This window comes from Pteronotus mesoamericanus, unplaced genomic scaffold, assembly GCF_021234165.1.
Source record: "Pteronotus mesoamericanus isolate MK-2021 breed Mesoamerican mustached bat unplaced genomic scaffold, CSHL_Meso_final scaffold_1186, whole genome shotgun sequence".
NCBI lineage: Eukaryota > Metazoa > Chordata > Mammalia > Chiroptera > Mormoopidae > Pteronotus > Pteronotus mesoamericanus.
The window spans coordinates 11,030,517-11,055,926 of NW_026555302.1; the positions used below are offsets into that span (position 1 = coordinate 11,030,517).

Below are 25,410 nucleotides of genomic sequence, written 5' to 3' on the forward strand. Positions count from 1 at the left end.
CCCGGAAACGCTTGTGAACCCTGGGCACTGTGCCTATGGAGGTGCCATGGGTAGCTGAGTCCTGGTGTCCGCCGCTCCCTGCCGGGGACACACCGAGTCCCCGAGATGCACAGAGTCCGTGGGACGCACTCGGTCTCTGCTCACCCCGGGCAGGTGTTCTGTTTCCTCCTGGGCCTTTGCACACACCAAGCCCTCTGCCCCGAATTCTCTTCAGTTCTTCGAATCTTTGTTATCGTAACTCTTCGTGAGGCCTCAGCTTAGCTGTTCCTCCCTTGGTAAAGTCTTCCCTGGGCACCCAAGATGCAGTCCTGTGGCCTTTCTGGATTTTTCCAGAACGTCTGACTCAGTCTCCGTTGTCAGAATTATCACACTTTATTGGAAACATCTACCCAACCTAGCATTTACTGGGTGTTTCTATCAGTCACTGTGCTGGGTACTAATCACAAAGTCTATAGTTTTGTTTGTTTTTTTAAGATTTTATTTATTTACTTTTCGAGAGAGAGGAAGGGAGAGAGAAAGGGAGAGAAACATCGATGTGAGAGAGAATCAGTGATAGGTTGCCTCTCTCATGTGCGCTGACCTGGGACCAGACCCGCAACCCGGGCATGTGACCTGACTGGCGGGCATCGAACCGGTGACCTTCTGCCCTGTGGCACCTGCCCTGCAGTACCATGCCCAACCAGCTGAGCCACACCGGTCAGGGCCGCAAAGTCTATAGCTTGCTTGCTCGTCCCTGTCTTTGTAAAGGTTAATGAGATACGTCAGCCTGTTGTTATACTTCATTAACACCAAAGAATCTAGTTTGTGTTTTTATGCTACTTGAAAGCCATTTTTGCTTTCAAATCTTATTTCTATTTAGAAAAAGTAGACTCTGAACCTTTTGTGTTGACTTTTTCTTTTCTTTTCCCTTTCTTTCAGGAAAGAGCCAAACTTGCCTATTTTGACTATGGAGATGTCATTTGTAAAGAAGGTGAAATGCCACAAGGAATCTACCTAATCATTTCAGGAATGGCGATTGTAAGGGGCTATTTATTCTTTATCTAAAACATTTTTGAAATATGTCATTAAAACATAAGGAGAAATTGAGGAACCAAGAAAATGTCAAAATTTTAACAATCTCTTTTCTAAGTGAAACCATTTTGGAGGGAGCACTAGAGCTGAGAGATGACACTCGTTAACCCGATATCTGGAAGGTGCTTCCCTTTTAACGAAAGGCTTTTGTAGTCTTACTCCCTCCTCACGACAGTCCTGGGAGGAGGCCGGCTTTTCCAGGATGTTCAACTAAGAAACCCAGTGCTCGGAGCGGCTGAGTCCCTCACCTGGAGAAAATGAGTCAAGATCCCAGCAGCCCATCCTCTCGGAGGTCGAATAGGATGAGGACAGAAAATACAATGTTTACTCTGACCAAAAGGAAGCTTTTGGTGACCAGAGGAAGATGTCAGTAGGGTGATGGGGACAGGAATCCTTGGGGATCCCTATGCCAGTAGCCGAATGCATGGGGGAGCCCCAGCTCCCGCCCAAGTAATTCCCAGGTCCTAGACCCAGGGCCCTAGATGACAGTTCCAAGTGACAGACCCTTATTGTAAAGCAGATAACGTATTTGGCTTTCTGTTTTTTGGAATGGGTATTTCAGACCTAAAACTGCCCAAATTGACTATGGAAATGAGCTGCTATAATAAGCCTGCCATAGTGTGAGCACATGGATGGCACTTAGTAAGCGTCGGCCATCATTCACTTCCTCACTTCCGTGCAGCGGGCACCGGGGAGTCTAGGCACGAACTGACAGAGCAGGCGAAAGTCCCTGCCTTCTTAGAGTTCACTTTCTAGCAGAGACGTTGGAGGACACAGGACACAGAACAAAATAAGTACGTTAAATAGATACTATGTTAGAGGTGATGGAAAGATAAGGTCGGTTGTAATTTTTGAAAGCGCAGTGGAGGACGGCAACATCTTATGACATTTAGTCCTTACAACAACCTTATTTTTCGAGAAAACTGATGTGCAGAGAACCAATTCACTCGTCCCTCGAGGGCACATAGTGAGAGCCGAGGAGGGCGTTAAGCCCACGGGGCCTGCCCCCTGCCCCCAGTCTCCGTGTCTGTGTCCTTAGCCATTATTCTGTGCTGCTTCCACTGGAATCCATGTGCTGAGCCACTGCGCTGTGCTCCCATTAGAACCCATGACAAAAATATCCTGCCACCAGCATTTATTAAGTACGTCAAATCAGACTCTTAAAAGCTGCCACACGTGTGCTCTTTGCGGAATTTTCCTGCAATGACAGGACTAACCAGGGCTCCTTAAAACACAAGCCCAGTGACACTTTGGCTGAGACGTTATATTAGTGTTCTGCATGTGCCATAGCAAGTCACCACATTTAGCAGCTTCGTTTACTATGCCACTGCTCTGTAGGTCGGAAGTCCTGTGGGCTTAGCTGGTTTTTCTAAGACACTGATGTTGAGTCTTCCAAGGCCAGAGTCAGAGGGTCAGTACGGCAGTGTTCCCTTCTGGAAACGGGGTGCCAACTCCATTTCCAGCTTCACTGACGCTGTTGGTAGAACCCAGATCCTTCCAACTGCGGGACAGACATCCCTGCGTCTTTGCAGCTGTCCGTTGGGACCCCCTTTAGCTCCTGGAGCTCCTCTTTGGTTCTTAGATGCGTGCACGCACGCACATCTCAGAGCCAGAGCACATTCAGTCCTTCCCACAGCCTCACGTCTCTCTGAGGAACTCCACTCCCTTCTCTGCTTTGGAAGGCTCTGGTGCTTCTGGTGGGCTCACCAGGGTGATGCGGAACCACCTCCCTAAGATCAGGGGATTAGTAACCTGAAAGCCCCCTGCAAAATCCCTTCACAGCAGCAGGTGGATTCGGGTGTAAGGGAACAACGCAAGGTGGGCTCGGAGGAACTTCTTTGGAATGCTGCTTTCCACGGACCCCATCATCGTCTCTCCTGGGTTTGCAGAAAGCAGACACGTGCCTCTCTCTGCTAGAATTGCATTTGAGATTAAATGTAAAGCTCCCAAGTGCTTTGGAAGCATGCATGTCTCAGAAAGCCCAAGTGGAAACCCCTAGAGAGGGCGTGTTTTTCACAGCGACTCTTGGGGGGCCCTCAGTTCCCTGTTTCCTGTGTCTTAAACAATAACCTTCCTCTTTGATGTGTGCAGCTAAGCTTTCTGGAACATTCTGGAATCCTGGTTGATCCCTGCAGCTTCCTCCTGAAGTCTGACATCTTCCTTCCCCCACGACCTATGCCTTCCAGTTCTTTTCCTGAGGAAACGCAACCCTCTGTGTTCACCCTAAAGCCTTTTCTTTTGTGGGCTCATGGCAACTATTCTTAGCATCTTAAAGGGGAACAAGGCTTTTTCCTGAGAGGGTGGCTTGGTCTGGAGGTTTATTAGTGGATGTCTGATTTATGCATTTGTGCAATCAAAAGGATTTTTTTCCCATCTGAGCCACTAGCCTGTTAGGATAATAGTATCTAATAGACTCAGAGAGGGAATTACATTCATTGCAGATGGCAATGAGTGCTTTTGGTGGGGGTTCATAGAAGGAAGGCCTTTAGGCAGAAAGCTCTAAAGCTGAGGGCTGGGAACCATCCATGTCTCAGAGGGTCGCGATGTGAGAGGGGCCGGATTTTTGCAAAGCCCGATTCCCACCGGAGGGGATGCATGAAGCATCTTTTCCTTCCACCGTAAGCACTGCCAACGAGGGCGGGATCCCCGACGGCTGGGGCAGGGGTGGCTAACTCCGGGTTTCCCTCGGCAGCTGCACAGTTCGCCGCCGACCTTTGGGATCGACAGTAGCCTTCAGTCGCACCGAGAGTCCCAAACCCTGTTCACAGAGTACTACACCTGTGGGGACATCATCGGCGAGCTGAGCTGCCTGCTGAAGCGTGAAATTGAATACACCGCCATCTGTGAAACTATCTTGCAGGTGAGGCCCCGGTTCTGCCCATGTTGTGAGTTGTGAGTTAGCGCTTCCTTGGGGACAGGAGGAACAGCGGAGGGATTTCCCCCTGGGGCTCTTGTGTTGTGTTTAGTTACCAAGCAGCGACTGTGAAGGCGGATCTAGTGTCTGACGTCCTGGCTGTGGGGTCCGGAGCGAGGGGTTTTGAAGTCCTTAGCGTCTTCATGACCTTGTTCACAGAGGAGAGGCTATCTAACTGCTGATGTTTTGAGGGTTAGGAAGACGCCTGTCTGATGCCTGACGTGTGGAGGCGCCTAGCAAACGGCCACCATTGCAAGAGCCATGTTTTTAGAGGACACGTGTTTTTAAACTCTCTTTCTTCCGTTTTTCACTTGCTTCGTAGGATGTTATTTATTGAACAAGTAGCCTGACATTCTCCTAGCTGTGGGGGATTCAAGTAGAAATGAGTCCAAGTTGCTGCTTACAAAGTATTCTCCAGCTTTCGGGGACTCGCAGGAGTGACAGAGTGGGACCCGAGCCTTAGGGGTGTGTGGCACAGAGGGGGTGCTGCCCTATCAGCTCCAGACCGTCTCATTTCTGGAAGAGGACGGAAGGCATGACTTTAGTCACGTGGCTGGACTGAGTTCACTGAAGTTCATGCAGTGTGCATTCCGGAAGCGTAGTCTTCCTTATTCAGGGAAGCGGTTCACCTCTGGAAACAAAGATTGTACACGAGCCCACTTTACCTGCTGCGGGGGTAAAAGCAGGTCAGTTATGGGCTCAGTTCGTTCCTGGAGCCCGGGCTCGTGAGCCGTGTCCTTATCATAGCTATCGACGAGTACGGACTTTCCCGGCCGGTTAGGAGCTCTGCAGCTTAAACTGGACTGTGAATTGTATCACCTTGTACGTAGGGAACAGCCTCTCCAACCATACAATGCTTTTGAGTGGCAGAGTATCATAATTACACCAGAGCTGAAGCTTAGGTCTACAGGCGCCTTGTTTTCCACGGCCTCGCCCCTTCGTCCCGGATCAGGCTCGCCGCACGACACCCTGTCGTTTCAGGCCTGCTTCATCTCCCTGGAGGACTTATACGAAGGCTTCGATGTCTTCTGGCCATCCCTGGAGTACAAAATATGGCTAAAGCTTGCTCTCAGTACTGCCGAGCAGTATTTTGAATCCGCTCTCATCGATGAGGTAAGTTACATGATTAAAACATCAGTGAACTTTCATGTACTGTGTTTTTTACAAAATGCACTTCATATTTTTGTAACAAAAACAGCAAAGAAGGTTGTGTCTGATCTTCTTATTCTTTTTTTGTTGTTGTTGTTAAAGATTTTATTTATTTATGTTTAGAGAGAGGGAAAAGTGGGGAGAAAGAAAGGGAGAGAAATATCAATGTGAGAGAGAATCATTGATAGGTTACCTCTCACACGCCCCTTAACGGGGACCTGGTCTGCAACCCAGGCATATGCCCTGACTGGGAATCGAACCGGCAACCTTTCAGTTCACAGACTGACGCTCAATCCACTGAGCCACGCCAGCCAGGGTGTGTCTGATCTTCTACACTGAGATTCCAGAATTTATTTGTTTGTTTGTTTACTTACTTTAATTAAAATAACCTAAGCCTCTGTGTTAGTTTGCTGAGGCTGCTGTAACAAAGCACTACACACTGAGTGGCTCACACGACAGCAGTTTATTGTCTCGCCGTTCCTGGGGCTGAGAACCGAAGCTGGGGTGTCGGCAGGGCTGCTTCCTTCTGAGGGCCGTGGGGAGAACGCCTCCCTCCTTGGCCCGTGGGTACGCCTTCATCCCCCCTCAGAGTTCTCCCTTGGTGCTTGTCTGCGCCTACATTTCCCTTTTTCATAGACTCCAGTCATGTTGGATTAGGGGCCACCCTCCTCTTAACTTCAACAGTTATATCTGCAACAACCTACTTTCAAATAAGGTCCCGCTCGGAGGTCCTGGGGGTTAGAACTTCAGCACAGGGATGGCAGGGGGACGCAGTGCCCCCGTAAGAGCTCCCTTCCCGCTCTGAGGCCGTGGATTCTGAGCCTTGCCATGTGCTGCAGACTTGCCGCCTTGCTGTGTTCGTTTTGGCTCTTGGTCCCACTTGTCCTTTTGTCCAGCAAGACGATGACTTGCTGCTGAGCAAACCCGTGTGTCTTTAAGACGCTGGTTCTTGGGCAAAGAGAAATCCGGGAGGCCTGGCTGCCTGCCTGCCTGCCCTGCTGTGGCCGAGTGAGGCTCACCCAGGCCACATAGCAGCCTGGGCCACCCCGGCCAGGACCGCGCAACAGAGGCAGCGCAACCCTGAGTTCAGAATCTCGTCGGAGCTCAGCAGATTCTGCCTCTCGGCCCCGGGTGCGTGTGCCTTTGGACACCTTCACAGAACTCAGCCAAATCGTGAGTCTTTCTTCTTCTGGACACCATGTAGCATTGTGTACGATTTACAGGAAAAATGTACTTTTATTGTAGGACTTAACATTTCAAAAATGTGTGGCGCTCAATGTGGCGTACGTGGAGACTTTATCCAGCTGTAACGAAATGGCCATTGACTATGCCACCATGAAGTTCGTGATCGTCGTGTACGGCAGTGTGATCGACACAAAGACAGAGGTGCAGTATCTCGCACCTTGCATCTTACCTAAAACCTGTGAGCAGGTGAGCAAGGGGCGTCATTTCTACAGAGTCTTTGTGTTCCACAGTGCCCCACGGTGACTTTAAAACGCTGAGCACCCTGAAAACCTGCCGTTCTCTCCTGCCCCTCACACAGGGGCCGGCAGGTACCCAGGGCATCCGTGTGTGCGCGCAGGCTGTGCCGAGCTCTGGGGTGTGGCCGAGGGGTGGGATCGGCCTGCGCCGCTGCGCTGCGGGCCCTGCCGTGGGGCTGTGCCTCCCCAGAGGAAGGATGCCCGGCTGCCTTTCCCTAGTTCGCACCAAGGCAATGACACCGAGGGCCAGCGTGGCTCCAGGCGCGTCTGCTCTGATTGACTGATAACAGGGGAGCAGAGTCGGGGCCCCGTCACTGTGTTGCCACCCGGAGGGGGGTGGCTGTGGGCACACCTTGGGGCGGGCCCTGCACCTCATCCGCACCTCTGTAAGGGCGTGGCCGTGTGAGCACCTAGCGTACGTGTCCAACCTTTGGGCGTCTCTGGGCCACACAGGAAGAGGAAGCATTGTCTCTGGCCACACGTTAGATACATTGTGACATGTAATCACACAAAAAAAAACTCATGTTTTAAGTAAGTTTATGACTTTGGGTTGGGCCGCAGGTTGGACAGCCGAGAGCCGGTGGGCACAGGCCAAGCAGAAGCAGGGTCCCAAGCAGGTCACCCGCTAACGGACCGCAGGAGGCCGGCAGGGGAAGCCCGGGAGGGGGCGGCCCAAGAGGCCCGAGACCGGGCTGGCAGCGAGGTCCTGCCTTTGGGAGCCCGTTCAGGCCGGGAAAGGCCATCCGTCAATGGAAGTTTGTGTCCTGGAAACGGTGATAAACCTCCTGAAAAGTGCATTTGCCCCATTTATAACACCCTTTTGTGTCCCTCTCAACAATTCAGAAGATGAAGGCAATGCAAGCGTTTTGTTTTTTTTAATGGAAAATGAAAACCTCCTTAACTTTGAAAGAAGGGGCGGGGGTGGGGACCACAGGAAAACCCCCGCGGCGGTTTGTGGAGACACCGGGGTTTGGAGCCGGGCGTCCTGGGTCAGGGCCCAACCGCTGGGCCCGCAGGGTGTGTGAGCGCCGGCCGGCTGGCCGGCCGCCTTCGGATGCTGTTTCCACCCCAGTGAGATGAGGGTGACAGCAGCTGTCCCCTCACAAGGCTGTGGTGAGGGTTCAGCGAGGTAACACGAGGTATCCGGAAATGCTAGTTGCTGTTGCGTATCTGCCGCTGGCGTTCTGGGAGGGCAGACTTGGCGGGCGAAAAGGCTACGGAAAGAAGGCCCTTCTGCCCCGTGGGGATGCTGCGCCCTGAGCCCTGGACCGTCAGCGTGGGAGTCAAACTCAGTGGCTGCTGGACACTCTGTCCGGGCAGGGGCAGAAAAGGAAGGTGCAGAAAGTTCCTTTCTGATGTCTGTAAACATGCAAAAGGTAATTCGCGGGTACCAGGCTTTTTGAAGCAACGTTACAGAGGATTTGAAATGAAAAAGACAGAGCTCGGGTTGGAGGCCCGGTTCTAGGTTTTGGCTAATTTCTTGTATTCTTCGGGAAGGTTAGGACGCAGCCAGCTGAGAGATCAAAGAGTGCTCTTCCGACTAATGTGACTTTTCTCCTTCAGATTCAGGGAACTTCAGACTTAAGCAAGCTTCTGGTTGTCCAACCATCTGAAACTGTCAAGCACAGTAGCTCCAAGGTCATGGGTAAGGGGGAGCCCTTTGGTGGTAGGAAAACCATTGGGAAGGAATTTCGATAAATGCAAAATTCATTCAATTTGAAGAAAGCGATTTGAGGGCATTGCGTGGGTCTATCATCAGTCCCCATTCCCGGGCCCACCCTGGCGGCCACACCGCTGCTGGGAGGTGGCATATCAGAGAGTTCCAGGTGCTGCGATTCCGGCGGCTCCTTCTGCTCTGTGACCGTCCCTCAGCTCTGTGACCCTCCCTCCATACCCTTGCTAGGGTCGGCGGGGGGGCACTTCTATGTTTTACTATGTTCCTGCTCTTGTAGGCTGGAGCCACAGAGCATTGTTGGGGTACGGCGGGGGTGGGGAGGGGACGGACTCACACGGTGGGCCCAGGCGTGGGGAGCTGGTTTGAGCCCAGCAATCCAAGGGAGTATGGAAACTGACCCCAACGGCGGCCAGCGCCACAACTCAGAGGACTTGCTTTGAGGTGACCTTCAATAGTCACTAAGTAGTTACAGTCCCTGAATGTGCATCAGCACGAAACGGCACATAGCGCAGCACTGAGCAGCACGCAAAGACGACCAGGCGGGAGGCCTTGCTCTGGAGCAAAAGCGTTCCAAGCCTTGCCCTCGAGCCCAGCAGCCCCGCCGTAGGGAGCGCGTCGTCATTATTCTCCCGGCTGCCCCAGCCTGAGAGCGGTTGCCCTTGACTGAGTCCTCTAACCAGCACCGTCCCCGGTGGCTACAATTCATGTGGCCTGCTGGCTTCGACAGGGCGCAGTTCTTAATGAATAGTTAATTGGGGTGTGGGCACGGTTTCAAATTGTGAGCCTTAAAGTGACGTTGTATTAAGAGTTCCTATGTCACTCTTTCTCATTTGCATGATTCTTACAAAATGCAGCCCCATCGTGTGCTGGGCACTGGACCAAGCACTAGCTGGCGAGGGAGCCGAACCAGGCCTCTGCCCGTGTGGGGAGGGGAGACAGACGTTCAGTGTGTGCTTTGACTCCTCCCCTGGAAGGAGGTAAAGCTCAGACATCCTTAGGGCTCGCTGTCCATGCCCCGCTCTGGGCAGTACGCAGCATCTGTCCTGGGGGAGCCCCTCTCCAAGCCAGCCACCGCGAGCTGGCTGCTGTCCCGCCCTCACGGTCTCTTTGGGTCTGCCACGCTGCCGTCCCACAGTGCTCGGGGGTGCAGCAGCCCACGGCAAGGCCGGCACCGCTGAGGGACTAGAGACCATAAGTGGAGACGGGCCACAGCCCCTACTGGCTGGGTCCGGAGGCCCCTCTGCTTCCCTGAGTGACCCTGGATGCTGTGGGACATAGATCACTCTGAACTCCCCAGGGAGTCTGGGCCTGAAGTCACACATGGTAGGCCCATGGACTGGATCCAGCCAGCACATTGGGTTTGACCCACATGCATGTTTCCTGTCACAGTTTTAAAACTAGTTGCCAAGTATAAACATCCAGAAATTTCGCATTTTAAAAAAATCCAGATTTTGAGCTTTTCTTGAAAAAAAATCAGAAAGTCTGCCAACACCCGGTCCTTGTTCCTGAAAGTGGCAGCAGTCAGAGCTGAGAGCCAGCGGCGCCACCCCCTCCCCGCGCCGTTCCCCGCCCCCCAGCCCCGCGGGGAAGCAGGCGCCCTCCTGTCCCCCCGCCTGTTCCTTGGTCCAGCCCCCTGGGGCCCCCGGGGCTCACCGCCTGCTGGTGCTCCACCCCCTCAGCCACGTGCTGGACTCTCGGGAGCTTATTTACAAACTCCCTGCAGGGGGAGAGTTAGGAACCCATTTGAACGGAAAAGAAAGGGAGACCTGCAGGGAGAAAGCAAACTGATATTTCAAAATATTCGGCTCCTTTTATTCTTAAACTCCTAACTCAGTTTTTCTGTTTGATGCATGTATTTGAATAGGCCCAGTCAACACCAGTCCTCAAATGACCAACAGAAACTATAACTGGAAGAGAAAAGATGAGGTAATAAACGTGACACTTGGATTAGATTTTTTCCCATTGCGGATACTAAACTGCACAACTGAATTAAACCGCACAGCTGTGAAGCTAAACAGCGAGATGCCGTGGTGACAAGAGACGATTAGCGGCAACTCATGGATTTGGAAAAACCAGAACCAAGCTCGCTTGAATTATTCAAAAATTAAAATTACAGAATATTTTTCAAAGACATAATTTTGCCCCATCTCCCCCCTCTCCCACCTTCTCCCCTTCCCCCCTCCCCTGATGTTTAGTTCAAAAGCAGGGCTCCCCGGGATTGGGGACGATGCGGAGGGCCATGAACGTCCAAGCACCGATGCTCTCCCGTGGGAGTCTGCATCCCCCTTGGACGTGTGGGTCCTATGCTGGGGGCACGTGGGGCCACGGCTCACCGCGGGCACCTTCCTACAGAATCAGTTTCACTTGATGATCTTTGAAGGAAGAAGTTAACTCATTTAACTGCTAGGTTATTTAAAGCATTTCATATGAAAACAAATGTATTTTAGAGTAGGATGACGAACTTGCACGGACTGTTAGGATAAGAGACCCCGAAACATTTTATGGCGGAGTCACTTAGGTTCGGCCCCAACGTCTCTCCCTGCTTTCCTCAGCAACCAGGGCCGATTTAGAAAAGCCTCAGACGCGCCGGGAGCCATGCCTGGAGCTGGCGAGGGAGCGGGGCCGGGGCAGGCGGGGCCGGGGCAGGCGGGGCCGGCCTGGCGGGAGGGAGGAAGCCTGCGAGGCACCCAGACGCAGCGCACGGCCCGAGCCCCCCCGCGGAGCGGAGAAGAGGGCTGCTCGGACTGCCTGCCCCGCGGGCGCCCGGCAAGGCCGAGGTCGGCCAGGCCGCTGAAACGGTGTCGTGGACGGGCTTCGAGGGCCGGCAGCACCGGCCTCCCCCAGTTGCCAAGGGGCCCCAGCTGAACCTGCCCTCTGAGTGCGGTGAGCCTCAGGCCTGCCGCGCCCCCATTCTGGGCCTGCGTGGTCACCGCTGGCAACCCAGGTGGTCTGCCGTGTCTTTCTCGGGGGAAGGAAAGTGGCACTGACCAGACTTGTGGTTAATGGTCCCTTTAAACGAAGTGACTTTGTTCTTTTTAGTCATCGTCTCCTCTTTCTTACAGAAACCCCATTTCATAAATGGAAACCGACTTGGGCGTCAAGTCACTGGGTTTCTCATTGGCCTCTGTGTTTTCCAGGCCCCGTTCTTTCTAAGAATTCTCATTCCGATTTAGGAAAAAAGTTTCTGGTTACCCTGTAATCAGTCACAAAGTTCACTAGAATTAAATTCTCCTACCACGTCTCCTTTCCTTAAGAGATAGACTACTCTAATTGAATTAATGTAGTATCCCCACAAGTTGACATTACACGGCGGAGAGACGCACATTTGTTTACTGATGACGTATCACTCAAAGTCCTTAAGGCGTGAGATCTTTTAGAGGGGATGTTCCAGATAATAAAATGGAAACTTTTCGTTAAGTTTTCTGGTTGTACTTAAGTTAGCAAGTTTTTTCTCAAATGCCTTTAGTCTAATTGTTTTACTTTTGACTTTGCTTTCTAGTTGGAAACTGGATTCCATCATCGGAAAGGACATTAATGGCACCGATGTGATACCTGCGGTCTGGTCAAGGCCGAGCCGGCGTCCTGGCCCAAGGGCTGCCGGGTTATCGCGTTAGAAAGTTTACTTAGAAGTTGCTGAAACAGTTGACTGCTGCGTTTATTTTATAAGCAATTGCTGGGCCGCTACCGAAGTTCTGGTTCTAAGTCGCTGCATCGGGCCTGAGCTGATTAGAAATCCTTCAGGATGAGCAGCCCAAACGCGTGGCCTGCCCAGCGGGACCCTGCGTCCAGCTGCCAGCAGGTTACGGGGAAACGCAGGCTATTAAAAGCGTCACACAATATAGTGCCCTCTAAAGCACAGCATCTATAATTTTGTGATATTGCGATAATTAGTGCCTCCCTAACATTTTCCAAAGTTACTTCCCCTCTCTCCAATTTAGTCACTTTCAAAAAAAAAAAAAAAAAAAAGGAACAATGTTCTGTAATCTTAGTTACTGAAAGCAAAGTGGAGACCTTAACCACCTTACATTGCATAGTACTGTTTGATACTATTTTATTTTTAAAAGGCAAATAAAGTAGAATGTTGTGGTCTGTTTACTAGAATTCACTGTTTCATTGCAACAAAACTTTGAATGAATACAAGACTCTCCACTCTAGGGAAAGCCACAATAGAAGGAAAGAACAAGAGATAAAGCCAAGCCCAGCTATTTATGAAGAACCTTCTGGACTCCTTGCATGCAGGGCAGTTTTCGGGAGTGGCTGTGGCGTGCCCCCGTGTCAGCACCATCGGGCGTGGCCGCACACCCCAGACGCCCCGTGTGGCCTCATTCTCCTGCGGCACCCAGGTGTCTGGAAACAGGCAGGGGAGGGCTGGCGCCGCGGCTTGCAGGGCGATCGCGGACCGGGGTGCTGCAGCCGCCCCGCCCGCGCCCTCGCCCTCGGCCGGTGACCTGGACCCTCAGGCCGGCCAGCCGGCGTCGGTAACGCCGCGCAGGGCAGCTCTGCCCCATGCCCGCACCTGTTACCTTTCCATGAGCTGTACCTGGCACCTCACCTTGCCAAGGCCAGTGCAACCTGGGTGGTTTTCGTAAAGCAGGGGAAATGGATACTGGCTGCAATGTCCACTGTGCGCGGCATCACGGTCACTGGGGTGTCACAAACGAGGACTCCTGGCCACTGAAACCATCAGTTTCTGGGGTGGGCTCTGCATTTTAACATGTTCCTCACGTGATTTAATGCATTTTGATGCTTGAGATCTGCAGTTCGGGCAATGAAGGGGCAGAAAACAGACGTCTGCTCGCCAGTCTCCCTTGGGAGGCCCGTCACCATGTGTCTGAAACAACTGAAGGACAACGCCGCACACACCCCCACAAGGATGCTTTAGGCTGCAGGGACCAGAGAACCCGACTCAGGACGCCTTAACCACCCCAGAAATGTATCATTTTATGTCACCTAAATCAAGAGGTAGGACAGTTTGCGGTCGGTAGCCCCAGTGAAGTTGATCAGGTTTTATTTTTCTCTCCACTCTGCTGCTGACCTTTAGTCTCCCTCTGTGGCTGCCTCCTCGCTCCAAGTGGCGATGGGGGCATCGCGTTTTCTTGTTCATATTCAATACTAGACAAAAAAGAATGGCTTCCAATTACTTTCAAGAGCAACAAAGAATTCTGCTAGAAACTCCCATGATCCTGTTTGTCTCCTCCCCAAGAACTAAATCACAGGCCCATTTCTGGACCAATCACGACAAGAAAGTGGTAATGACCTTTTCACCCCGTTAATGCACCCCTGAAGCTCGAAGCAGCTCTATTTCCTTAGTCCACAAGGCCCCGAAGGGGTAGGGCCTCACGGAGTAAATCACTAAGGCCAGTTCACTGCACCCCAATTGGCACCTTGACCTGGTCCTTTAGACACAGCCGTTCTGTCTCCTTAACCCTTGGCGGAGCTTCTCAATGCAAATCCCTGCCCGGAGGTGAGAGGTGGGCGGTGAGCTCAGCTGGGTGGCTGGTCCACGCGGGAGCCACACGTTAATGGCTTTGCTCATCTTAGAAGATGAGCTGTTGCAGCCAGAGCCTGTCCTGCTGCTTTGAAAAGCCACTTGGACGGCCTCTCGCATCCCTTACGCTTCTCTGCAGCCGCCCTGGTCACAGATCCATTCACGTGCAGTTAACACACCTTCATACGCATATGCAATCCACTGTCTTGTGAAAACTGAGCGCAGCACTCTCAACAGGGGACCTCGGCTCCCCATTGCCCAATGTGTTAAAAATATGCTCAGGATCACTTCTACCTGGAAGTGCACATGCATTATGTAATATTTTATAGTTGGAAAGAAGTCGTTCAGGAAACCTCCTGGCTGCGTAGTGTACACCAGACCTCAATCTGACGGTACACGAACCTTTTCTTTGAGCTTTTAAAGCATTTTTATGCTGACATCTACGTGGGTAGAGTGGATACAGGCAAACAAAACACCAAGGCTGGTGCCTGAGTGAGGGAACGGAGGGGAAACCATTTATGGGGGAAAAGAGGAAGAATTCCATTTTGCAAATTCAATGGCCCATGTCCTGTCAGTAAAGACTCAAGTTTGAATAATTAATGTTGGAGATTCAGACTTTGAACTCTCACTATGACAAGGAATAAATGTGGCCAACCCCCGACAGAAGTGAGCAGTGAGGAACCGAACAGGAAGGTGGCCAGAGAGGGAGCCAGGGGCCGTCAGGAGAGAGATGCTTTCAGAGGACCGGACAGCGTCAGTTCTGTGAGGGCAAATGCACTGTGACCGGACGAGGTGAGGGCAGGCCGTCCGACATCCCCAGGGCACTGTGAGAACCTGGCGTGTTCCCCTCCGTCCTCAACCCTCGGTGTCACCCACTGTGAAACTAAACACCTACTGACTTCTCGACACCAGGCCCCGGGGGTCATGGTTTGTATTATTTTACTCAATAAAAAGAGGGAGGGCCACATGCAACAGCCGGTACCAGGTGGGTGGCACTTCTTTCTAAACTTAGGACCTAGCGCAGCAGAGTCCAAGAGACCGTGAGTTTGGAGTAAAAAGCCCGTGGGTACCATTATGCTCAAGATGCATATTCTCAAGTTCAGCAATCCCGTTAAGGCATTTGGAGAGCTTGTGACAGAAGGGGTCACACCCTCAAGGGACTACAGGACCCAGGCAAGTGCCGCAAAGGAGGGAAGTGGGCCAGGAGCCGTGGCGACGTCACTGGGGTCCGCTGCGCCTCCCTTGTGTCAGAAATTTCATGGCTCTGCCTTCAGAGAGAAGCATCAAGGCCAAGCCCAGGGAGGAAACAAGGCTAAGCGAGTGTTTCAAAATGTGACAACAGAATTCTCTGATCCAGTTTTTACAAAGGATTTATTTGCTAGATCCCCAAAAAGCGAAATTCACAATGTACCACTCCACACCCATCAGGAAGCGTTCTAGGAACAAATATTTTCGGTCATCCTCTCCTCCCTTCCAAGGGCGAGCCCCTTCTGCGTCCACAGAGCGGAGCGACTGACCCCCGGGAACACTTGCTGTGAAAGGCACGTGGCACTACCGCTCTGTTCACACACCTGTAACAGCCGTGCAGGTAAGTGGAGCCTTTTCCATCGCTTCCCTCTTTTGATAGGAAGTTTCTTAGCAAAATACTTACGGATCCCTCCCCCTGCTGACCCCACGTCAGTTATCTACTGAAAAAGTACAGAATTGGAAAGTTTTTTCTCTAAGCCGTGACCAAAACCCTGAATATTGAAGAAATCTGGTTACTCTAACTTGCAGGGTTATATACTTGAGATCGACAGAGGAAATGGGACCTCAGGTTGAGCAGCTCCCCAGCATGTGTAAAGGAAGACAGGATTTGATTAGAACAGCTAAAAAAAACCCAAAACAGTTGGTCATTCCAGGATGGATCCTACCTTGTCAATCACAAACCCCGCAAGGATCCAACACGACCTGAGCCTCACACACAGACTGTATTTCGGAGAGAGCCAGGAGAGCGCGCTGAGGACCGTGAACAGAACAGAATGCGGGGGAAGGCACGAAGCAGAGAATCCCGCAGGGTTTCTAGTGACATTTTCATTTAATTAAGCCAGTAACCTAAAGGCCGCGGGACACAGGATGGGCGGCTGGTACCCTCGGGCTCCAGCGCCCGCTCCTGGAAACCTACGGCTGGGGCGTGTAGCGCAGGTATTTCTTGCCAGACGGGAGCTCTTTGGTGAAGACTCCTTTAGGGAAAAGTTTCTTGGCTTCCTCTTCTGGGATGGTGGGAAGGACCATCACGCTGTCTCCGACCTAGTGAACGACATCAAGAACGGTGAAGTTCAATGTTCACGCCTGGAGGCAGGAACGAGCTTCAGGAGCCCCAGACTCGCCAGCCGCCCTGGTCCTCCGAGGCGTAAGCTCGCTCTCAGGTAAGGCCTCCTGTACTGGGCCTCCCTCGGCGGCGGCCATGTGTATGGCTTCCAACCTTCTTGCCTCTGTGCCCCCCTTGTCCCCTCCCCTCTCGATTACTCTGTGGCGCTTACCGCCACCTCATACACTGTAAACTTGGTTTACTGTCTGGTTCTACCCTCTGGAAGGTGAGTCTAAGGGCTGGAATTCTAGTGTTCACGGCTGTATCTGGGCTCCACCAAAGTGTGTTCAGTGAATGGACACAGCATTTTAACTGATTTGATCAGAAAAAAACAAAAGAGAACCTGCTATACAGGTTAGCATATTTTTAAAATGTAGCAACATTAAGATACTCGTGTGGTATTACTATCCATGTCTTACATACTGCAGAAACCCTAGAGATTAAAAGTTGAAGTGTCAGCCAATTCTGTGAAGATTAAGAGGAGGAGATACTTCAGGGCAGTAAGACAGGAAGGGTCAGTCAGGACGTCAGTGGCCAATCTAAGTTCTGTTGTAAATATTTTGCCATTGAGGAAGGATTAAGGTTTAAGAAAAATCCTTTTTACTAGAAAAGGAAATCATTCCGCCCAATTCATTTGTCCAAAGAAACTAGAAGTTAGAAAGCAATACAGGAAGTCCACAGACTTTTATATCGAAGTGTTGAAGACCTTGAACACAGCCTCCAAGCAGAGTTTAAACTCCGGCACAAGGAAACACCCCCGCAGTGGACGTGCTCGCTGGACACCAAGCCCAGGGAGGAGGGAGCCTGTGGGCGGCCGCTCGGACGCCAGCCCCACAACCTTGCCCGCATGCGGGGGACTGGCCCTTTTGGCGTCTTTACCTTCCAGTCAACGGGGGTGGCGACCCTCTTCTCCGCTGTCAGCTGGAGAGAGAGAACTACTCTGAGGATCTCATCAAAGTTCCTGCCCGTGGTTGCTGGGTAGAGGATGGACAGCTTCAGTTTCTTGTCAGGGCCAAAGATGAACACCTGCAGAGCACACAGGCGTGGCACCAGGTTGAGTCCTTGGAAGGTCTTTGACCTTAAAACCTCTCAGAATGCTCCTCTGTTGTTGCAAATGTCCAAGGGTATAAAAAAACAAAGCAAAACAAAACAAAACACCCCCACCCATCTGGCATGACACGCCAATCTTAATCTGGGGGGCTGGAATCTAGCTCCTTTTGTTCTCCATGTTATTTTTATTTTTAAAAAATTAAGAGAAAACTTTTCGACTGGAGGCGACATTCAGTATTATGTTCGTTGCAGGCGCACAGACCAGTGTTCATGTTATTTTTGTGCACTTAGAAGGGAATTCTGTTCGGTTCTGGCTCTCCCAGGAAGAAAAACCGACCTGCACACTGAGGCTAGGCAAGGCCTCGGGAGGGTACTATGTTAAGGAGGGACGATTAGCATAAAAATTGCACTAATGGGAGTGGATACTGGTCTTCATGGAACTGTCCTTTTTGCAGACCAGGGACCGAGTCTGTTCTCTAGTCAGGAAGGGCAGAACAAACTAGAACTGAAACCCAGAGCTGCCTTAGGAAGGACAGGACCCGCCACTCGAAAGAGGTCTGTCAGTCAGGACAGCTACAGGAAAGGTTACCCCATCCTAGATGGCTCCTCATCCTGATTACTTCTTTTATGTAGACTTCCAAAAGCTACGAATTAACCAGTAAAAATGTAGCTGGAAATTCTGCACGAGCATTGCAGACAATCTGCGACGTGGCCACTCCACACGGTTCCTTCCTAGAGGACGTACATGGATATTAATAGACACTCTCCTGTCTCCTCTCCTTGGTCCAAGTGTTTCCTTGGACGTGCCACCTGGCCAGCCGTGAGGACGACAGGCCGGGCCTGGACCACTCACCACGCGCGCCGTCACGGGCATGCCCTTCTCGTCCTTCTCGGCCGGGTCCAGCATGCCCAAGAGGATGGCGAGGTCCCGGTTCCTGTCATCAATGATGGGAAAAGGTAACTTTTCTGTGGGCTCCTCGCAGTTGTAAGCATTGATGTCCTAAAATGCAGGCGGAAGAAGGAAGAGAAAAATCTAAGCCAGGCTCCCCCTCTGAATTCGGCCTGGCACAGCCATCACACCGCAGGGCAGGGAAGTGGACCCCAGGCACAGTAATTTCTCTAAGCAAGTTTAATAAGCAAATGAAGGAAGGAAAACTCCCCACCCCAATTACTCATCGACAGGAGTAGCAGTAGGGAATCACACGTTGTTATAAACAGAGACCCTTTCCATGCCCACGTCTCTTAAAATACAGCTTGCTTTCACTGCTTTCAGAAACAGCAGCAACCTCTTTAAAAGCTGAGTAGTGTGGCATCAGATCCCAATCCAAGGTACCTCTGAGTTCCCAAAGACTGTAAAAACCCTCCAGAGTAATGGGTCCCTTAAGTTCATCCCATCTAGAAGCAATGCCACATGCAAAGATCATTCTATACATCTGGGCGCACCCTGACTCAGACGTTAGACTATTGTAAGACAGATATTAAGAAATGGAAAAAAAAAAAAGACAAACTTAAAGCAGATATAAGAATGGAGAGTTGAACCTATACTTCAAGGACAAGCGCAAGATAAACCTCTTAAGGGCGAAAAGGCAGAGGAAAATTTATACTGGGGTGACGGGCACACAGAAAACAACGCATTTCAGGTCGGAACTAAAGGAAAACGGTGTACTTGTCCTCTCTCTTTCCTCCCTCCTCCCCTAGCAAATCTTCATTCGTTTCTACTTTTCCTATCCCTGGGAGATTATTTTTGGGAAAAAAATAATCTGGCTTTATTATCTGATCTGATCGGGCACTGATACAGCGCTGAAGGCGGGCTCAGCACCGTGGCGCGCACAAGCGACTGCACACGCACGCGACACAGTGCCTGCCTTCCCAGGAGCTCGCTCTTTGGTTAGACGATTCCACAGACGGCAGACAGAACCTGCACGCATCTCTCAACAGAGACGCCGAAGGACAAACGTGGCATTAACGAACTTTGAAGTGGATAACGACACATTTTAACATGTTCCGGAATTTTATCATCTTCCCTTCTGCAGCCACTGGCTGCCTATCAAGTCACCACAATCCATTTGGCTGAATAATCAATTTAGTTCCAGGGGCTCACTGAGGTTTCCCACAGGACTGGTTGTAGCCACAGTTTGGGCGCTGCTGCTGATAGGCGGGGCCTGTTTCCCAGTCAGTGCAATCACAGTTTTGACGATTCGAAGGCAGCAGCTCACCAGCTGTAAAACGAGCCTGGGTGTGCTCCTGCACCTGAAAGGTGTTACGCAGCGGGCCGTGAACCTCTTCCTTCGGCCACCTGCTGCTTTAACTACCGCTGGGCGACAATGCTCTACCCTGCCACTTGCGTTACAGGTGTTACACCCACGAAACCAAAGAACCACGTGCTCTGGCTTGAGTCTACCCTAAATCAGGCTAATTCCTCATCTCTGTCATCGGATATCAAAAAGAGCGTTGCTTCGAGGGTCAAGGCGCAATGCCACCATTTTGCAGCAGGGCAGTCTTGAGCGAGTCCCACCAAGTCTCCGAGTGAAACGCCCCCCCCTTTTCTACGTGACTCTTGTAACCTCAGACACTCGGGACTGATGGGTACGAAATGGCCAAGGGTTACAGCCCCCAGGGCCCAGCTCGCAAGGCAGCGCTGCATCTCTTCGTCAGACGCATGTGAAGTGCTTGGCCAGGGCCTTGCACACAGTACGCACCCCTCAAAAGTAACCAGTATCATCAGGTAGACGCACACTGTGGCCCCGTCGTTAAAATGTGCTCAGGTTACGTTTAGACCACTGTCCCCTGCTTCTGTTGCAGGTGGACAGTTCCCTCAGGTGATCCATTTATGACAACCCAGCCCGGCAGGGCTCAGAGCAGGGGTCCTCCGCTCAGCGGGGAGAAACACACAAGTGAGATCGGCAACATGCAGCCCCTCAGGTGGTGACAAGTGCCCAGGGAAAACCCAGAGGGCAGTGGGGAGCACGGAAGGGAGTTACGATTTCAGAGAAGGAAGCCAAGGGCAGCCTTGAAGGTGTCATTTGAGTTGAGACCTGAAAAGAAATGATGGTGAGTCAGAGATACCTGGGGAGAGAGACTTCCAAAAAGGATTCTGGCTACAGCTTGAAGGCCTGGCAGCCAAGCTGCTGGTGAGTCGGGCATGTGATGTGGCCAACCTGAGGGATTCAAGATGATGTGGCTGGGTCTGGGGCTGGAGCAACCACGAAAATGCAGTTACCACTGGCTGAGGTGAACAGGGCCCCGGATGAAGGAGAGTGTCAGCCCCAGACAGGTGAGATTTCAGGAGATGGGACACCGGGGAGGTAGGGTGTCTGGAAGCCAGGAGCTGGCCTCGAGGTGGAAGCTGGGGAATCAGCATACAGACGTGGGCGGATGGGCTCCCGCAGGCAAAGAGTCCATGAAAGAGGAGAGGTCCAAGGCATGACCCCGGGCAGCTCCAGCCTAAATTAGGAGCCTGGGAGATGACGAAGCTCAGTCTGAGTCGGGAAGGACCAGCTAGACATGGGGTGTGATGCAAGCGAAAGGGGGAAAGTGTGTGGTATGCTGACCGGCCAAGAAAGGAGGGCTGGAAGTGGCCCTTGGCCCGCGCAAAGCAATGGTCCCTGTGCAACCCAAGGCGGATTTTCCAACGACCAGTGAAGTCTGAACCTGAGGTTTACGCGTGCCTTCCTGCCTAAAAGACGGAGCTACTCTATAATTTACAGCGTGATTTACTACCACAAAGCACACGCCCATGGATACGATACCTTGCTCCAGGCAAGATGGTCTTCAACACTGTCTATTGACAGGGCGATCAGCTTAACGTTCCTCTTGGCAAACTCTGGCGCCAGCTTTGCAGCCCTGCCAAGCTCCGTGGTGCACACGGGGGTGAAGTCCCGAGGGTGGGAGAAGAGGATGCCCCATCTGCAGTGAGGGAAAAGTCACAACTGAATGACGCGGTCACCGACAGCATGCACAACAGAGTAAGCCACAAACCTGAGACTGACAAGGATGGAGTTTTTTTGTTTTTTGTTTTTTTCTAATGAATGCTTATGAAGACAATTACTTTTAAGCCTTTCTGTTGAGGAATGCTTTTTAATCTTCTTACCTACAGAAAAATCAATGTTTCAAGCTCAGTTCAAAGACAGGACATTCAAGATGACAAATATTTTAAAAGATTAATTTAAGGGCGTCGTCTCTTTTAATCACTGCAGAGCGCCCTGACTCCTCCTCAGCTAAGACAGCCTGTGTGACTCAAACCAAGTGGCTTTACTGAACTTTTTTTTCCCTTACCCTCTTCTCAATTTTTTTTCTGAGCACACAGGCCCTGGCATTTGGCTCCAATAATGGGTGTTCCCTTAGGCCCTGAATCCAAATAAATGCCTGACTGCAATAATAAACAGATTATATAATCTGAAATCAATAGGCTTGTACCCTCTATTTATATTGAAAATTAAAGTTGACATATGGCTTCTTTGAAGCGAATGGACATAAAATCTTTTATGAAACTACCTTCCCGATCTAACCTGCCAAACAGGACACCCAACAGCTGCGCTTTGACAAGAGACCTCTTGAGAGCTGTGCCTGTGTCTTTATTGGGGTTTCCTTTTCTTCTTGCTTCAGACCAAGCAGGTGGAAGACTAACAACTTACAAGGTCGATTTCTAGAACTGCAGATTCTTAGGTAAACACTATTATCGAGGTCATCTTTGCCTGAGTGTAGAGATTTTAAGCACTTTTCAGGCTGAGCCCCAAAAACCTTTGGAGGACCGGCTCAGGCTCCTTGGCGACAGAAACACCTCTCTCTGCTGAAGACAATTCAATGCTCCGTTTTCCACACTCCCAGGGACGTGGGACATTAAAGCAGGACCCGAACCTAGATTACTGAATCAGGCCAGGCTGGCCTCTCGGAGTCTGCCAAGTTTCCTGAAGCACAATGAACAAAGCGGAGACAAGGGTGCCCCTTTGCCACTTACATCTGCCACTCAACTTCCAAGGCTTCAGGAAAGGAAAAGACCTTCTTACAAAAAGGGTGGGTGGCGGCGGGGGGCCTAGGGAAAACCTGGGAAGAAGGAGGTCATCTTTCTGAGGCTATGGAGGTATGTCGTATGTTTACTTGTTATAAAGGGCAATAAGAGGGGCCTATATCTTTTGAAATAAATAAGCTACCTCTGAGTAAAATCCAGGCCTTAGAGCCTATGGAACCAGATCTGTCCAAGGCTCAGAGGAGACTTTTGAGAAGAAATGGAACTGGGCGTTTCTTCCTGTTCAAGGGGCGATGACTTGAGAGAGCCAGGTGTCCTCCTTCCATTTCCAGTCTCGCTCAGGAACTTGTTTTAAGCATCTTCACACCCTCTCCTCCCTGAACAGCCAAACTCCAGTTCACCGGCAGGCCAGGAATGGGAATAAACTCCGAGACAGTTTGACTATGGCCTGCCCTCCCCCGTCTCCCTCCGGCCGCCCTGGAGCGCAGTTAATTACACGATCCCATTTCCTTCCTTCCTGATTTTCAAAAGACTAAGGGTTTCCTCCTTGAAGGGAACAGTTCCTACTCACTAACCCCCAAAACGCCCGAGGAACACACGTTCTGTTCTGGGAAGATGTACTGTAAAGAAGCTGCTTCTACTGCCTGCGTAAAGAAACAGTGATTAATCCTCAGTAAACTCACCCACGCAGCTCCTAAGCCCCTTAGTTGTCTCCAATCGCAGGGGTGGGTGTTTGTAAAGTTAAAAATTATTTTTATTTTGTTATGCCCCCATTAAAAAAAAGAAAAGTCTGAATCGAGCATTGCCTGCGTGGCCCTGGCAGGTGGGTCAGTTGGTTAGAGCATCCTCTGGGCAGGCCAGGCTGTGGTTTGGGTCCCCAGTCCGCACACGAGGACCAATGAAAGCATAAGTAAGTGGAACAACAAGTTGATGTTTCTCCCTCTCTCTCTCTCTTCCTTCCTGCCCTCCTTCTCTCCCTGCCACTCACTCTCTCTCAAAAAAACAAACAAACCCCAAAACAAAAAAGAAACCCAAACAAACAAACAAAAAAAGCTTGACTTGAGATCACATACAGAATGGAGTTTGGAAAATACAGGGCCCGGCAGAAACAACATCTGTTTGAGTGTAGTTGGTAGGGTAATAAAATGGCTGCGATAATTTATAGTTTTAATTTGAACATTTCACCTAAAACGTCATACAGTGTGTTTCAGTGTGATATTGTTGTGTTACAGAATTACATGCTTATGATTTTGTAATTAAAAAGGGGTGTTATTTGTGCCGGACCCTGTATATTAGGCAAAAATCCATGTATCCTAAGGACAGAAAGGGCTCAGAGGACTTTTGGGGGGGGGGCAGACTTGTACAGCATTTTATAGATGCGGGTGTTTTTCCCATCTTCCCACTGGTGGGGAGCTGAGATGGTACCACTTTTAATCAATCCAAGGTAGACTCAGAGGCCAGTGAGCTATGACAACAACAAAAACACCTCAGAAAGCAGAGTTAGCTGAAATAGTGACAGCGCTGATCATTGGTGCTCTAGGAATTATGCTCTGTGTTAATATTTATCTTTACTGCAAACAGCCGAAGAGTTCTGGTAAGCTTCGTTTTATGGGGGTGAGGACTGTGGAGGGAAATGGGAAGGAACACGCCCGGAAAACGCCACGGGGCTTTGGGGAGGCACTAATACCTAGATCCAAGTGTGAGACTGGCCTTGGTCTGTATCTCTGAAGCCCTTCTCCTGCCTGCACGGTCTGAACGTTCCATCTCGCCTCCTTTTCCTAGCAGAGTCCTCTCACAAAGGTTAGCTCTTCCCTTAACCACAGGCTGGAGATGGACTTGACGGGTTCTAAGGGTAGGCCTAATACATAGAATCTCTCCTTGGTTCTCTGCACAGCCTGTCCAATCACTGATGAATCTCATCAATTCCTTTCTCTCTGTCTATACACATAGATGCCTGGGCACCACATACGAAATCAACAGACTCCTAGACGTATTGGTATAATTGCCAGGCCACGTGCTGCTGGAAGCAAGGCAGAGGGGAGGCGGCCCCCGGAGGTCATACCCCTGGGAAACAAAGGGTCTCAGAGAGCCCAGGCGCACGTGTCCTGGTCCCCTCCTAGGCTTTCCCTGGGAAGAGCAGGTCACAGCGACTCTACAACCTCAGAAAGTCCTCCCCTCAAAGTGTTGCAAGTTCTGGAATGAAGGACACACCTACATACGGACTGTTCTCGGTTCCTCCCTTGGCTGTTATCAAATCTTGCCCCCCCCCCGCCCCCGCCGGCTGCTAAAGGAGGCCCTGGTCAGAAGGTCTTTCGGCCACGTATCTGGCAGCTGGCGGTTTTACATTTCACATTTTGTACCGAGAAGCCTGCAAATGCCAGGCAGCCCACAGAACTCTCTCAGGTGAGCGTCCTTGGACTCTGGCCTTAGACACCTACCTTCCCCCGGGAGCACATTCCAGAACCGTGGGAGGGAGGGGACACGATCCTGGGCACGAGTCCCGGGAGGTGACCGCCGAGGCCGCCCGGTCTGTGCCCCCACGGGGCCTCGGCTGGACCGTGCCGCTTGCACAGTTTACCAAACCGAGTTAAACAGACAACAAACCCTGCTCCACACCGACCTCTGGTTCCTGAGACCCGCGGAAATCCAACCACGCTCCCCTCCCCCTTCCCCGCTCACAGCCGGCCGGCCATGCCGGGCCGAGGGGATCAAACGCCCAACGTGGGGCAGGAGACACACGCTGAGAGGCACGTGCAGGAACCGGTGCAGGCGGGGAAGAGGCGGGCGGTGGGCGGCGGACCCGGCGGCGGGAGCGCGAAGGGAGAAGAAACCGGGAAGGCACCTCCAGGTCCGGGCGCGTAGCCCAACGCCAGGGCAGGGCGACAAGGTGGCCACTTACGAGTCTCCCAGATAGTCGTGGAAACGGATGCGGCCGACGGTAGTATTGGCTTCGAAGTTGGGAGCCTCGTCCCCGAGAAGGAGACCTCCAGGCATGGCGGCAGCGGTGACGCGGGAGGATGAGAAGGCGCAGCGGCGGCAGAAGAAGGAGGTGCTAGTACGAAATAAGAGGGGCCTGGAGCTGCGGGGTGGGCGGGGCCTAGCCGGCGCGGCGGGGGCGGGGGCGGGGCGGGGCGGGGGCGGGGGCGGGGCGGGGCGGGGCGGGGCCGGGCAAAGCTGCCCTGATGCTCTCCAGAATCCACCAAGCTCTTGACCATGCCCCTGGAATCTGGGGGCGCACAGGGTTGGGCCCTGCAGTGTGTGCCGGC

At 51.7% G+C, this 25,410-nt stretch overlaps 2 protein-coding genes across 2 annotated transcripts in view; one reads left to right on the forward strand and one right to left on the reverse strand.

Moving 5' to 3' along the window:
* Nucleotides 1–8,313, forward strand: part of SLC9C2 (solute carrier family 9 member C2 (putative)) — a 44,976-nt gene extending 36,663 nt beyond the window's left edge. The window contains exons 21-25 of the mRNA XM_054587596.1: nucleotides 919–1,017; nucleotides 3,764–3,931; nucleotides 4,967–5,098; nucleotides 6,380–6,565; nucleotides 8,179–8,313. Of these exons, the coding sequence (XP_054443571.1) occupies nucleotides 919–1,017; nucleotides 3,764–3,931; nucleotides 4,967–5,098; nucleotides 6,380–6,565; nucleotides 8,179–8,313 (720 nt within the window). The remainder of the gene's footprint in view (nucleotides 1–918; nucleotides 1,018–3,763; nucleotides 3,932–4,966; nucleotides 5,099–6,379; nucleotides 6,566–8,178) is intronic.
* Nucleotides 8,314–15,130: 6,817 nt separating this feature from the next.
* PRDX6 (peroxiredoxin 6) lies at nucleotides 15,131–25,210 on the reverse strand. The gene is made up of 5 exons (XM_054587754.1): nucleotides 25,044–25,210; nucleotides 20,928–21,084; nucleotides 18,032–18,178; nucleotides 17,008–17,154; nucleotides 15,131–16,067 (listed from the first exon to the last, which is right to left on the reverse strand). The coding sequence occupies exons 1-5, from the start codon at nucleotides 25,136–25,138 to the stop codon at nucleotides 15,939–15,941; spliced, it is 675 nt and encodes a 224-aa protein (XP_054443729.1). The 5' UTR covers nucleotides 25,139–25,210; the 3' UTR covers nucleotides 15,131–15,938.
* Nucleotides 25,211–25,410: the final 200 nt, after the last annotated feature.

Coding starts and splice junctions, on each gene's coding strand:
- PRDX6 (XM_054587754.1), bottom strand. CDS start 25,138: ATGCCTGGAGGTCTCCTTCTCGGGGACGAGGCTCCCAACTTCGAAGCC. Junction 18,179..20,927: donor ACCATCTTGCCTGGAGCAAG/GTATCGTATCCA, acceptor CCTGCATTTTAG/GACATCAATGCTTACAACTG. Junction 17,155..18,031: donor TGCCCGTGACGGCGCGCGTG/GTGAGTGGTCCA, acceptor TGTGCTCTGCAG/GTGTTCATCTTTGGCCCTGA.